Consider the following 16,401-nt stretch of genomic DNA (forward strand, 5'->3'; position numbering starts at 1 on the left):
TCCTATGGTATGCTTTGCCATCACTTGGTCTAAGTCCAAGCAGCAGTTCAATTTGCAGTTCACTACCATCTTCTGATTGACAGTTCCAAACAGTTTTGATTTAGAGATACAACTTGGTAACAGCCTCTTCTGACCCAGTGAACCCATGTCACTCAATTACACCCATGTGGCCAATTAAGCTACTTAATCTTTGGAATGTGGGAGGAAACTGGAGCACCCAGAAGGAACCCACGCAGTCACAGGGAGAACGTACAAACTCCTTACAGAGAGCAGCAGAATGAATCTGTGTCATTGGTGCTGGAATAGTATTATGCTAAATGCTACTTTAACGTGGCATCCCCAAAGCCAATACAGGTGTCCCCCGTTTTTCGAACGTTCGCTTTATGACAGCTCGCTGTTACAAAAGACCTACATTAGTACCTGTTTTCACTAACCAAAGGGGATTTCCACTTTTGTGAGAAAAAGACACTTGCTTTATACGTGTGTTTAACCGGAGAAAGACTACAATGACCATGAAGCCTTGTGCAGGCAGTTGTTTGTGCATGCGTGTACGTGCGCATGTGTGTATGTGCCAATTTTTTTTCTCCAAATCGATTCTGGCTCACTGTCTTCCCAAGTTTGATAAGTGATACTATACCGTACATACAATATTTCTACTTTATATAGGGTGTGTATTTAACATATCATTCCTGCTTTTACTATATGTTAGTGTTATTTTAGGTTTTATGTGTTATTTTGTTTGATTTGGTAGGTTATATTTTGGATCTGGGAACGCTCAAAATTTTTTCCTATATAAATTAATGGTAAATGCTTCTTCGCTTTACGACATTTCAATTTACAAATGGTTTCATAGGGACGTTCTACCTTCGAAAAGCAGGGGAAACCTGTAGCTGTCAGGCTTTGGTGTGGCATATTAGCGTAGCACTTCCTCAGATACTGAAAATGAATTAACAAAAAAGTTTCTGAGATCTCTAACTTTTAGTTTTATTACCACACAAAGAATTCCCCATAATATTTTATTTAATTCTGTTCTGCTTGGTACATTTTAACTTGGTTGTTGTTTTTGGAAAACATTTGCTGCAATGTGAAGCCAGTAGGATGTAGCTGAAAAGGCAACAATTGACATCTTTTCTGCATTACTTCTAGGCACACAGTATGACTTCGTCAGAGAATTTCGCAGAAGTACAGGAACCTGGCATCACACCAAACCATTACTCCCTTCAGATCTCCGCCGAACAGGTTGCGCAGCACTACGTATTGCAAATTGCAAGCTCTTCAAACTACAGTTACAGCAAGGTCTTTTCCGTATACGCATTCCCTCTGTAGGACCGAATGGATCATAATACAAATAGCCAGAGGGAACTTCATTTAAGAACAAAAACATATATCATATAATCGGGGATAATCTTGCTAAATCCTTGTTACAATTTGGTAACGACTCTGCAAGGGCAAAGCATTGGTGCACACTTTCATGTGATCCAGGGTAGTTGTCCTTGTTTAACTTTATTCTCTGAAAGCTCTGTCATGGTATTCCTAACTCAGTAGAAATAAAACTAATAAGACATTAACGAACAGCAAAACCAAAACTTTAGCTTTCTGAAGTAAGGCTTAATCTTCAGCATTATAATATAACATCTGAAATGAAATGAATATGAGAAGGAGATAACAGCTTGAAAAATTTAAAGATTTTGTGGAATTCTGAAGGTAGACATTTACTCAATGAGAATGAATTCTGTTTTCATGTGAATGTGCTAATTCAAACAATGTAAGTCAGTTTTGAATTTTCACCATGTTGAAGAATAGTTCTAAAAGCTGTTTTAATTATTAACTTCTCTAGCTCAGGATAATAACAGCAAAAAGAAAATTAAACTCCAATACCAGCATCCATCTTATATGGGTTATAAGACCCTAAGATCCAAGGAGTGGTGAAGAAACTGATGAGTAGTTAGAATAGGCAACAGAAGCTTTATTTCTGAGGAGAATAGGAATTAAATTGAAGTGCTTTAGAATAGCGCTATCGTGGAGGGGGTTTGGTTGCTACCAATACACCAATGACTTACTCTTGCAATTTAGTTCAATAGCTGATATTAAAATGAATAATGGGTCAATAGGAGACAGTTGCAACAGTCTTTCAAAGCTTGAAACTGCTTCCTGAAGTTGAAATAGTTTACATTTGTTATTTGAACAAAATTTTTTTCTTTCAACTTCCTATTCAAAAGTGATGATGTACACTATGTGGTTATGCTTTCTATTTCCATTTATTACTTGAGTTTAAACTAAGGTATGAAAGAAACCGCTAAAGGCTGGAATTGCAAAGTACCATCACAGCTCATTTATTAGCTCATTATTGTACATTGCACATTTTACCTCTACTTCAAAATTTTACTTACCCACTTTAGTTTGTGTTTTAAATGTACACAATGAGCTATGGAATAATTCTGTCCTCTACAAATACGGGAAAGTTAATGTTAATCCATTTGGATATCTGAAATGGAAACAAAATGCTGGAAACATTCAGCAGGTCAGGTAGCATCGGTGGAGTGAGGACGAGAGTTAACATTTCTTACCTTGGACTGTTCCTGAGGACCAGGACAGACCTGAAAATGTCTTGGATGCTAAGAAGGTTGAACAAAGAAAGGTTTAGAACAAAGGAAATATCTCTGATAAACTGAGACCAAATGAGTAAAGGTGATAGTTAGAGGTAGGTTATGCTTATTTTTCTGAATTGTAAATGTTAATACCAGGGCAGTGGTACCCAGTAAGCCAGGCTGGACTAGTATAGAGACAAAAACTGGGGTAAAATTACAGATTGATGACAGACTAAAGAGTGTCTAAAGTTGGAGAATTTGATACAGAGTCTAGAAGGCAAGTTATTGTTTCTGAAGCTTGCATTAAGCCTCATTGTAGCAGTGTAGGAGGGCACCGACAGTTCAGAGTGGAAATGGGATGTAGTATTAAGATGGTGAGCAATGAAAACATGGGTCACTCTTGTGGACTGCACACAGGTGCTTAGCAAAGCAATCACCCTACATGTTTGGTTTTTACTAATGTAGAAGAGACCTCACCGAGAACACTAAATACAGTCCACTAAATAGGAAGAAGTTCAAATGGATTGCTGCTACACCTGGAATGACTGGATGGTGGGAAGAAAACAAGTACAATAATAGTTGAATAAATACTCTGTTGCATGGGACAATACTGTAGGGATGAAAGGGTAGGACAGGCTATTGTAAATACTGAGAAGAGATGATGTGCCTGGCAGTGGAACCTTGTTGGAACTGCCAGAAGCTGAAGAATGATCGATCCAACATGGAGGTTAGAGACTGATGTGATAGAAGTTAAGGACCAAGGGACACAAGATCTGCAGAATTCTGTTCTTATGCTGCTCAGGAAGAGAGATGTTGGGAGCAGAAATGTGAAATTGAGATGAGATACAGTCAAGGGCTTTGTTCTCAATGTTAAATAGGAAACCCTGATTTGTGAAGAAAGAAGATACCAAGGAATACCTATGCATAAAGTTTCATCAGAGAAAGGCAAAGGAGACTGAACAACTGGCAGAGTGAGATAGAGTCTTTACCGCTGGGAGGGAGCATCTGCAAGACTATGTGACTTTGTAATGGACAATTATGGGTAATCTATCCACATTAATGGAGACAAAGATATAGGAAGTGAAGGAAAGACTCAGATGGACCATGTGGTGGTGAAAATGGTGGAAATTGGTCATCAAAGTGGAGAAAACTTTGGGTTTTGAATGAGTGTATGAAGCAGCACCATTGCAGTCATCAAAGTATGTAGACCCGGCAATTGATTCATTTTCATTGTAGATGTACAATTCCTCGGCATCTTCATTCATATCAAATGAGCCTGAGAGGTTTTCTTTGCTTCTTCTTGAACAAAGACTCAACCAATTCTTCCTGCTCATATTGAACAATTTTTCCAACTCGACTCACTCTCTCCAGGTGAAAGTGTAGCTGTGACTCTTGCATACACCCAGGCTATATTGGTCTTTATGTGAAATGTAGAACAAAGTTACTTTCTGTCTAGCGTGGGTCAATTCTTTCTCCAGTGCATTGATAATTTGTTCTGTGTTTATATTCCTGTATTCATCAGAAAAAGATTGTTGTTTTTGCTACTAAATTCAACCTAACTCTTGCCTCTGTATGGTTCATCTCTGCCTCTCTCCATCTCCATCTCAGGGGTAGGCTAACTACGAACATCCATGACAAACTCAGAGTGGTGTTGACTATATATCTTATAAGGACTATTTCACCTCTTCCACTCCCATCGTCCACACATATAAATGAACTTTCCTAGTAAAGCATCAATTCATTTGAACTCCAAAGCTTGTGTTTTACATTTAGTGTACATGGTTAGGTCTCCTAAACATTAGAGAAACCAAACCTAGAATAGGTGATTGCCTTTTAGAGCACCTTTGTTCAGTTCGCAAGAGGTGACTCTGAGTCTACTTGCTTCATCCCTTCCCACTCTGAACTTCCTGTCTATGGCCTCCTGTACTAATACAATTCAGTCTTCCACATGGGCACGTTCCAGGTTTCAGAAAGCAATATTGAATACCCTAACATCGTGAAATTCACCATTTCTGCTTATCATCCACCTGTGATTTTCCTCTATACAAATTTAGCCTGGCTTACCTCCATACCCTACAGCCTTGCTATTAGCAACAATAAACACAAAGAAGCATTATCTGCCATTGACTGATAGAGTGAGCCAAATGAGTGACAGTGGAGCTTCCATCCCTCCTCTACCTCTCCAAGAATTGAAAATGCTTCCTGTCCTTCACAGTTCTAACACATGGTTTCAGTCTTGAAACTGTAACTCTTGTTCCTTTTCACAGATGCTGCCTGAGCTTGTGTTATGTTTTCAGCATTTTGTTTTAATATTCCATCTGCAATTATCTGTACAGTTCTTTTGATCTTGTCATATCATTCTCTACATCAAATTTATTCACTTACCCTACTTTTTGCTAGCATCTCTTTCCTCTTTATTATAAACAGAAGCATATTCTGCAGCGTGAGAATCACTGTGTGAATAAAAGTTGTGGTGCTAATGATAATTAATTTGCAACTTACCTGACCACACTACATAATGAAATTACAGGAAATGCTCAGCAGGTCAGGCAACACCCAAAGAGAGCCATTTCAGGTTGATGATCTTATGTCAGGAATGGAAAAAATAAATAAAATATTTCCAGCATTTTCTGTTTCAGCTTCAAATTTCCAACACTTACAGTATTTTGCTGCTGGAATTAAGTAATTATATCTGCACAAGTCACAAGTTTTTAATGCTTTACTAGTGATTTAATCAATCAAAGTTCACATTGTAGAGCTTTTGGTGATGGTACAGAGTTATTCCGCCTGGAATAAAAACGTGTAAAATGGTGTAAAATACTGGGACCACTGACTTCTTTTGTTAATATTTTGTTTTATCACTTTGGGTTGGGTCCATTTGCACAAAATTGCATTGGATGCTAGGAAGAAAATGCCATTTTCGTTTTGGACCATATTATCAAGATGCATATCTTTAAAATGTAAAGAAAGAGATTTGATAGTTCCAGATGTCTTACGCACACTGTTCATATTATATCCCAAGCTTAAAAGTACAATATATCACAGTTTTAGCTGTTCCTTCTCTCAAGAATTGCAGCTGTGTTCCTGGAGCCTTCTTGCACTTTGGCTAAAACAAAAGCTGAGGCATGATTTGTGTGAGCTCAGCCAATAGGTGAGGAGGTTAATTAATCATAGAAAGCATTGCAATTAACCTGGCCTTTCACATCTATGCCTGTAATAAAAGTATTTGGGAGCTGAATACAGTCAGTTAAGCTTCATGAATTAAATTTTAAACTTGACAAATTTATCTTCCCATGTATCTGTAATAGGGTTTGAAATCTCTGGAGCAATTGCTTTGTCTTTTTAGATAGCCATACGAGATGGGAAACTTATTTTAGATCAGGCAACCTCATTTCAACAGTAAAGCACCACATTCCATTATTGCAATATGTTATTATAAGGGTTACCCAGTTTATAGATTATATAAAGTCTAATGTAGAATAAATAATTTTGCTTCCATGACTTCTTTTAAATTGGTGTTTAACTAAACATTTGTGGGAATGCTATCCCCTCCATGACGATTATTCAGTTGCTGCTTCAGATGATCTTATCAAATTCAAAGGTCAGGTTACTGTTATTTCTTAGTTGAAATTTTTAGTTCAAATTAATACTTCTAATTTAATAAAGTACAGACCATTTGCAGTGGCCTGCCATGGCACTGAGTCACGGTGACCATATTGCAACAAGGCTCAGTACATATGGGTCAGTGAGGAGATAAATTAAACATTTTTTTCTTCGTTCTCTTGTCTAAATTAAATTCATTGGATGTATCCAAAACTTGGAATACTTGAGCTTAACTGCTATACACAGTCATTGCAGATATGGTATATAAACAGCTGACTTCAAAGCAGTGGAGGAGGGTTAAAAGGCCCTAAATATTCATAGATAATTAAATATAGCCCCTGTAGTATATAAAATGTTAATATGTAGTGATGGTTGCGTATATAACCTACTGAAGCTGCTAGACTTTCATTATTACAATTTATGATGTCCTTGAATCTTCTTAAGTTTGTTACTCAATCCAGTCCAAGGTTATGAATATTTATCTATTTTGAAGTATACTTTATAAAGAAACGAGATCTTTCATTAAGAAGTCCCTTTCCAACTACCTTGTATGTTAGCATTAAGTTTGCTTGTAAATGAATTACTTGTCAAAATTAAATAGTTGAAGTGTACAATCCTGAAGCCTAGCTAAAGGTAGGATCTGTTTTGGAATTTACTTTCTGTTGGCAGACATTTAACAGATGGAATAAATCACTGAGCACTGCCAGATTAACTACTTCCAGTCCAGCAGTCCAAAGGTTTTTTTTAAATTGCAGATTCTCACTGACTCTTCCACTCTGAGCATGTGTGTGTATGTATATATATATATAAATAAGCATTGTATCATTTCATCATCAGACTAACTGCTGTCTTGCAACATTCTTGATGGCAATAGGAACACAGCACAAAACAGGAAAAAATAGTTGACTGGTATGTTTGCCCGTATCAAATTTCAGAGCTGCACTTTCCATTGAATTACTTCAGTCAGTGGAGTAGTATCAATGAGTAATGGACACAATTCCCTGGATTATTCAACAAATTTCTTCAAGTACTTCAATTCTCAAAGTTATGGATGTATGATCCTTTTGCCAGTTTGTTTGATAACTTTAGCCAAATTGCTTTACTCAGTGCCAAAATAGGGGAAATGAATAAAGTGGACAGAAAGAAGATTGCTTCTTTGGAAAGACTTGGTTGATGATGACATGTTACTGTTGAACTGGCATACAATGCATTATGCATAACAAGCATTTGATACTGCTCTTTCAGACTGATTAAAAATTATCTATTTTGTCAGTGTAGTACTGAGATATTAATGGATCACATTTGCTCAACTATGCTGAGGAAATGCAGAATATTTTTTGATTAACAAAAACTTAACTCTCCAATTAACTCCAAAACCAAGCTTCCTTCTTATTGGATTTAAATTATAATTTTAGAAAAAGAGATCTCAAGGGCAAACTGAATGCTGAAAAGCATATAATATATTTTATTGATGTGATCTATATTTTGATTTAAGCCATTTTCTGGTAAATACATTTCAATAATGAACAAGATTTTTCATTCACTGATTGTTTTCATGAGATTTCAGTCAAATCACATTAAATTTTATATAATACCTATTTTAATGTTGATAACAAGTTAATCATTTGACCAACACCAAAAAAGTTTGCAGTAACTCAGCAGATTGAGCAGCATCTGTGGAGGGTAAAAAGCTGCCAACATTTCCAAGACACTTCATCAAGATTGAGTCCGGATGAAGGGTCTTGGTCTGAAATGTGGAATGTTTATTTCTCTCCATAGATGCTACCAGACCTGCTGAGATCCTCTAGCATTTTGTGTATGTTGGTTGAGATTTGCAGCAACTGCAAAAACTCTTTTACCTAATCATTTCACCACTCTGTTCAGTTTGAATGCTTGAGCACAATTCCAGCAAATGAATGTTCTGGTGTTCTATTTCTTTAAAAAAAGAAAAAAATGGTAACAGACTATAATTAAGCACAAACCATTAGTCCAAACACACAGCTTAGTTAGCCTCTAATTTTTATATAATTGGGAACTGGTAACCCTCATGTCATTTAGCTTTTGTACTGCAGAGTAATAGAAAGCATATAGACACGTAGTCATCTCTGGACTATTGAAGGCTAAGAACATAATTATTACAACAAGTTTGTAAGTGATATTTGACTTTATGAAAGTAGTTTTCTGTGGAAAGCAGAACATTGTGGTTATTAAAGAAATGATATTTGCATTTCTAGACATTCTCAGAGTTCAGTTGTTGAAGTTCATTGAAATCCTTAGGACCATAGATATTTTGTTCAGTAGTCCTCTGTGAAAGATAAACAAATTAAAATTAGTTTTTCTGTATCTTTGAAAACTGCTGTTTTTATTTTAATGTTGCTTGGGATTAATCTCAAAGAGTTTTTCTTTTAACTGAAATGAATCAAGTCCCAAAATAATGAGCTGCTTTCTCATCAGGCAGATTGTAGAGTAAAACTGTAGCTTAGTTAATAGCAGGATTTTCTGTGTAAGAAGTTTCATCGTTCAACACTGATTTAAGGAAGTTGAGTGAAAATAACTAGATTGAGATTTCAGCAGTTTAGTTGGATTGCTGCACTGTCAGAACTTGTGAAAAGTTAAGACCGTAAGATATAAGAGCAAAATTAGGCCATTCGACACATCGAGTCTGCTCCAGCATTTGGTCATGGTTGATTCTCCTGCCTTCTCCCCAAAACCTTTGAAGCCCTTACTAAGCAAGAATCTGTCACCCTCCACTTTACTCAATGAATTAGCTTGCACAGCTGCCTGTGGCAATGAATTCCACAGAGTGATTCCCTCTGGGTAAAGAAATTTCTCCTCATTTCTGTTCTATTCCGAGGCTGTGCCCTCTAGTCCTAGAGATCCCCGCAATTGGAAACATCCTCTCTAAATCTACTCTGTCTATAACTTGGTTGAACTGAGGCTTTTCAATCCTCACGGATACACTTAAAAGATCCAGTTGTACTATATCAACAAGGAGCAGGTGCTGGCTGCTGTTTCATCCTTTGTCAAAATCACCTGGATAAACAGATATTCAGTCCATTCTCTTACTAGTGATTGGACAGTGCTGAATGTTATTCAGAAATTATACCTTATTGGCTGTAAGGAAATTTGGGGCATTCTAAAGTGGCTTGAAATGCAAGTTGTCTGTACTTTTTTGACACTTTAACCTTAGTTTCTGATTTTGAGATCAAAATACAGCTAAAGCTGCCTTGAGAAAAAGCTGGTGCATCAATATATTGTCACTGTTATAAGAAATTAGCCCTAGCAGTTTGATTTAATTGGCAGCCAGATTTTTATTAAAGTTATTCCAGGACACAAATGGAAATAGCTATTAGCAATAAAATGGCATAACCTTACCGTAAATCAAAATGATCCTGTGAACAGGACACGCAGGAGTTTGACATACCTAGGATTCAATATTAATTTGAATCAAATGATAATTGACAAGATTTTATTTAGTAGGACTCAGTGTTTCTGCCAATATCCTATGCTTTCAGGAATTCACAAATTGTTACCCCTTTATGACTTAATGCCTTTGCACAGCATGAAAAACTAAAAACTATTAAATGTTTGATGTTTTTCACTCAAATTTTACATAGTATATCATGCAGCAAAATATAGCATATATTTTGTTATAGTTGCTTCTTTAGATTTTGAAAAAGTTTGTCCAAACTGAGGGAAATTTGAATGCTAGAGTCAGCAAAGTCTTGTGGAGAGTTTACTCCATCCTTGCAGGCTTACTGAAACAATTTGAACATCCGCAATTGTAAAATGTTAGCATTTAAGCAAGTATATAATGCATTCTGCAAAGTATCAATCTGTTCACCTGGCACCTAAGTATCATAACTGAACAGAAGGGATAATAATGGTGAAATGTTTCAGATGTTATTAAATTTTGTTCTTCTGAGAGCAAGACAAATGTGGCTGGAGTAAATGAGACATTCCCTCACCATACAATTGATATTCAGGCTTGTAAATTTACCCAGATAATTGCAGAACAGTACAGACTGAGAAGAATCAGTGATCATCTGTGGTCTGTAGCTGAACCTTAGAGATGCAGGAGACCTGAGGCATTGTGCATTCATATTTTTCAGTAAGCAAGAGAAGTTAGTGAGGTCCCCTTTTCCCGCCCCCACCCCGCCCCACCAATCCCTGCAAATGAAATCTGTGTATGATCAGATGAAGCTAAGATTCAATTTGGTAGCATTATACGTTTAAACAAACAGCCTGACTCAGAGTGTGTACAGGAAGTTTATTTCAAGTTGCACTTGAAATACACATCATATATGATAGACGTGGTGATGTTACACAAACGTTCCATTATTGTGGGGTTGGGAAGTACTCATGACTCTTGCAACCAATCCATGAAGATGTCCATGGTTTGTTAGTACTACTGTCAGTGAATAATTCATTACAAAAGGTCTTAAATGAAGAAGCTCTAATCCAAAAGCAATTTGATTATTTCAGGATTGTCAAGATGAAAATCTGTATTTATAATGGTGAAATTTTATTTGGGCCAAAAACACTAAACCGCATTTGTCTAACATTTGTGCAAATGAATTTTCATTAGATACATATAAAGTTTGTGCAACTTACAGTAGGTGTGAAGAAATATTGTAATTTAAAAATTTACTCAATGTCAGACACTGAATTGAGTACCTTCCACTTACTCTTTTACATGGCCCTACCACATCAAATTCAGATGTATTCCTGAAATTTTGTTATTAACATTAAACAAAATACTAAAGTTGGCCATTCATAGTATTAAAATTATATTCTGCTAATTTCCAAGCAAAAACGTACAATTGAGTTGATTTTTAAAAAAAAATAATTTTAAATTTTGGAGGTAGCTGGGTTGTTTGGTAGTTCACCCACTATTATGATAGCTTGCAAGCTATCTCAATAAATGCACTCAATGCCAGCAAAAGCCATGAGATATCTTGCACCAGCCAATTATATAATCTTCCCCTTCCATAAATACATGTGTTACATCTTATCATCATTAGATTTGCTTCATCATTGGAATTTTCCATTTATGTTACTTTAAATTTCAAATCATTAGTATTCCAGTTTTTGGGGGGAAATGTAATTAATTTGTTGTGGAACAAACATTTATTGTAATGGATTTGCTTGCAATGCAATGTACAGTATCTGGTTTAATGATATAGCTGATCTTTGTATGACTTGTACAACTTCACCCCATATATAACATTCCATATCTAGCTGCCAGATTTTACCATCTTAGGTCTCTTGTTAATAGTGTTATGGAATATATTTTGCAGTTTTAAGTAGTATGTGCTACATCTGAGATTAGGACCACTTAACGGGAAAATTCCTGCACTCTTAATTCCACAACCTTTTCAAACTTTTCTGTGGCTGTGATTTATAGTTATTCTTCAGATAAAGCATTTGTATGCAGTTGTATCAAATACTACAGGATTAGTGTTTATGTGAAACCTAATGCTTATGAACACACTATGGATTCAGCTGAGGTGCTTTTATCTGAGGTATGTGCATTTATCTGTGTACCACCATCCCTGCTTATCAGAAGCAATGGTTAAATGCACATGGGAATGTCTCTCCCATTGTACCCACATAATTTTATTCTCATTTTTTGAACTGCATGTTTATTTGCAAATTCAAATGACAACTGTCTAGCTACATTATTTAAAACAAAATCCATCATAAGAAGCATTAATTTTAAATCCTATATATAAGCTTAACGTGTATAACAAAACTATCTACTCAAAAATTGTCTAATGTTGTAAATTATAGTTTTATGCAGAGTGCAAATATTTTGGTAAAACTGTAAGTATAGAAGTTTACCAAATCTATTAAATGTTCTTAACGTTTTACAATGAATTTGTAAAAGCAACAGAATAAGTTCCCCATTTTAATTAATGTGTGTGATAGAAGTTAAGATGTAGCAATTTTGATTATCATAAATTATTATTGCCTCATTTCAAGCTGGTAGAAGTGGTGCAATTGAAAAAATGATAGAACACGTCACTTCATGGCGGCTCTGAAAAATAGTTATGAATGCATCTTACAGACAGTACTCTGTTTTCTTTGGTATGCTCATTAAGAGTGTCTATTTTGTACTGTATTTCCAGTGCTGTTGTTACCCCTGTGTTAAATAGGCAGTTCATTAACTATAATAAATCAGCTAAGTTATGGTAGCGTAATAGAGTTTTCAAATAGAAATTTGGGCTTGAACAATGGAATTTAAATTCCCATCTGTTTAGTTATGTGCACCTGTTGTATTTGCATCTTTATAACTTGAAATTACAGTGATAATATGGAAAGTAGAGATATTAAAATATGCGGTAGAGTACCTAATAGGGGAAGGAATCTTGAAGGCCCAAGAAGCCTTTGTTCTACAAAATTCCCTTTTCTCTATGTCAGTTTTATCACATGAATCACTTATATAAGCCATAAAACATAATTTGATATGTGGTGCCTTCCTTAGAGGTTAACAGTGATGTAATTAAGCTACCTGGATTAAAATCAGTGAACATTTAGGGGGGAGAAAGTTCTGCCTAACACATTGAAAGTGAATCAGCATGAAGTAAACAGAACAAAACACACCAAATGCTGGAGGAACTCAGCAGGCCAGGCAGCATCTTGGAAAAGAGTACGGTCGACATTTTGGGCTGAACCCTTTGTCAGTCCAGTCCTGCAGATTTTCTTTTGTGAAATAAACAGAAGCCTTTTTTTATGCACTCCTCACTGTATAGAGTTGATGGTAGCATGCTTAAAATAGTGTGAGGATTTGGTTCCTGGTCAAGTACTGGAAAAATCTCATGAAACAAGATTCAGTACATTACTGTGGGTGAGGAGTGGATGATGGTGATGAGGGAATGGCTAAAAACAGAGACACTAAAAACACACATTATTGAGAAGGCCAAATATAACTCGTTTATTAACCAGTCCAGATAAGTAATAAATATGGTAGCTCGCACCTTTCATGCATAGTTGTACTACTAAATATGTTGAGAATCTTGTATGTTTTTGCCATGTGAAGATTTTGATTTCATCAGTGTTTTAGCTAGATGTATAAATGTTAGATATTATTATCTACCTACTGTATAAATGTGTGATTCTATTGGACAACTAAGGTAACCACTAATGGACAGGAATCCAATTTATAATTTAGTTGCCTGTAGAATACTTGAATTCACATCAGGGTGTCAAAAATGTTAACAGCTATTCTGGAAATACAGTATTTGCTATCAAGTATATTGCAAATGCAATACTTCCTGAAGAATTATTAATATTTTTAGAACTGCACTGTTACAGTCAGATACACACAGTTGTTTACTTGTTGAAACAAGATGAGATATCTAAGTAAGGTCCCGCTTATGCTTCTGGTTTTATTCTGCTTTTCAATATTACTATGGAGAGAGATGGGGTCCAATATTGCTGTTTCCTAGTATTGCACGGAGTTCCACCAAGTAAGGCAATGTTGAAGCAGAAGTATCTTAAATCTTACTTGATTTGCTGGACCTTGGTCTCGATTTATACATTGACTGGCATCTAGAATGTAAAACAGATTCAAACAATTTTGTGCACAGCTAATAATGCGAACCATATTACTTGGAGATAGAATATTCTAAGACAATTATTATTGTGACAGCAACAAAAAATGGGAGTATATAAGTAATATGATGAACTTTCCTGGTGTCTGATCAAAAAATATAATTAAGGTGTTTTCCATAGATTTTTTTCTTTGCATTATAATTTTAAGTTAGAAAGGGTATAGGTATTTAGTAACATATTCTCAAATCTGTCTTCAGTGTCTAGTCTTGGTGTGAAACCAGAAGTTATAATGTGCTAACATTAAAACATCTGCTGTATGGTCCAATATGGCTTTCTGAATGCCGGTCGTCTTTTCCATATTAATAGAGAATGTAAACAAAAATCAGTACCCTTACAGTACCTTCATATCATTATGCACAACCTTTTAACCTTAAACAATGTCAACTCTTAACCTTACTCTGCAGAATTCATTGATTTGCCTTTCATTTCTTTGAAAGCCTGGCCAAAATCTCTTTTTGTAAATGTTTTCTGTCAGTTACCTACAGTCTGTTTTTTCTTAAGTTACTACATAAATGTAAATTGTGGAAACACAGATTAATGTTTGTAGTTCTGTCCACTGCTGATCTTAATCATGCTGCAGTGCCTAAACCAAGAACAGAAGCCAGGCTTTACCCAGAAGAGAAATAAGAGGGAACTACCATCTGAGTTTGCACTTTTTATCAAATGATTCCTGTTGGAAATGAGTGGAACCTAGGGAGCAGGACAATCCTCATTCAAAAATGGTGTGTGTAACACTGAAACAAAATAATGTAAGGCACCATTGACGTTCTCTTTTACGTCCCATCACCAAAAGGGGAAAGGTACTGGTGATGGCCTCCTTTTAATAAAGTTTAAAATTACTGAGAATTATTGAATTTGATTCAAGAATATAACTATTATGTTTTTGGCGAAGATTTAAAGTAATAGTATTGCCATGTTGCCTTACTTGAATGTACCTTTTTCTTATTTTGATGTTAACAAATAATTTATATAATAAACTGCATTATTTCCTTATATCCGGCAATTTGAGCAATGTGCTGGCTGAAATTTGGCGAAAATTCCAGTTAAACCTTAAGCCCAATATGAGACCTATACTAATGCTATTTACCAATCACAAATTATGTAACTTTTGCATGTGATTGATATATTGTTGATTGCAATTTGTGAAATTTGCTCAGTCAATACATCAAGTTTTGCTTTATCAATAGTGGTTTCATTAGTAAATATACAAATGTTTGTTGATGGGAATACAAAGAGAAGTCCTTTTGTTATTCTGTTCTAGAATTTTTCTGCCTGCAGTTTATTTCTACATGGTACTGAATGTATTGTTGAGTCTACATAGCAACAGAGGGAGCTGGTTGTGTTTGTCTTTAACCAGGTTGTATTCATTCTGCTCTTTATTTTAAAAAAAACTTCAACTCACTTGTGTTAAATGTGACTGATGCAGAGCTTGTTTTAATGGAGTGAAGTTTGCAAATGGAAATGTCCTATGTGGGTTGTATGTTTGTTAAAATTTATCAAGAGAAGCACTACAAAAAATATTTCTTCAGGTGACTATTTGAATGAAAATTTCCAAGTTAAATTGTGTTGTTTTGGAAATTATAAATCTAAAACTGTTCAGCATTGTTTGAGGAAAATATGATGAAGTTGCTACTATTGGGATTTGGTTTGTACTAACTGAATTTTTATTCTCATGAATAAATTAAATGTAATCTATTTGTTCCACGTCAAGAATGGTTGTTGGGTTTGTTTGCCTTTATGCAATAGAATATGTTGGAACTCGAAATAAAGCTATTTTATCAGAAATAGGGGCTTATGATCAATTGAATCCCATTATGTAACTTCAACAAACACAGCACTAATAAAACTAGTGGAAGTAAACTGGTGTCTGAAGAAAATCAATCTATTGGAAATAATATTTTCTTTAGCAGCTTGTTATTTTAAGGCTGCAAATGATTTAGTTTACTATCCTAAGACTTGTCCCTTTCCCTTTTAAAGTCTGTCCTCCACCACAACCAAGTACAATACCCTCACAGCTGGTTTCCAACATTCAAAATACATTTGAAACTGGTCCTTGTCATTATCCTTCTATTAAGAAATTAAGCAGTTGCAACCCATTGCACAGACAAAGAAACTGATATCTGCCCCATTGTGGCCTAAGAAATGATAGAATCAGTTAACACGAGAAAATCTGCAGATGCTGGAAATTCAATCAACCTGCACAAAATGCTGGTGGAACACAGCAGGCTAGGCAGCATACTATCTTACTATCTTTCCTTTCGGTTAGTCCTGACGAAGGGTCTCGGCCCAAAACGTCGATAGCGCTTCTCCCTATGGATGCTGCCTGGCCTGCTGTGTTCCACCAGCATTTTGTGTGTGTTGAAAGAATCAGTTGTTCAGTTATTTACAGGACCTCAAATTTAGCATAAGACTTAGGGTTGACAAGGAAGCAGTGACTGCTACCCTCCTGTATGCCACTGTGAGTCGGACCATATACTCCTTGAGTGATACCACCCATGCAAAACCTGCGATAATCCTCCATGCATCAGAGTTCCTCATAACTAATTCTTAGAATCTCAGTGGGGATAAAGTCTGTTCCTAAGGCCTTGCTGTT

The 16,401-nt window shown here is 35.7% G+C and overlaps 1 protein-coding gene across 1 annotated transcript in view; it reads left to right on the plus strand.

Annotated features, from left to right (window-relative positions):
* The window catches only part of gan (gigaxonin), a 115,186-nt gene extending 102,058 nt beyond the window's left edge, over positions 1–13,128 (plus strand). The window contains exon 11 of the mRNA XM_059993140.1: positions 1,147–13,128. Coding sequence (XP_059849123.1) covers positions 1,147–1,343 — 197 coding nt within the window. The 3' untranslated portion in view covers positions 1,344–13,128. The remainder of the gene's footprint in view (positions 1–1,146) is intronic.
* The last annotated feature ends 3,273 nt before the right edge of the window (positions 13,129–16,401 follow it).

This window comes from Hypanus sabinus, chromosome 17 (genome assembly GCF_030144855.1).
Source record: "Hypanus sabinus isolate sHypSab1 chromosome 17, sHypSab1.hap1, whole genome shotgun sequence".
In the NCBI taxonomy this organism is placed as follows: Eukaryota; Metazoa; Chordata; class Chondrichthyes; order Myliobatiformes; family Dasyatidae; genus Hypanus; species Hypanus sabinus.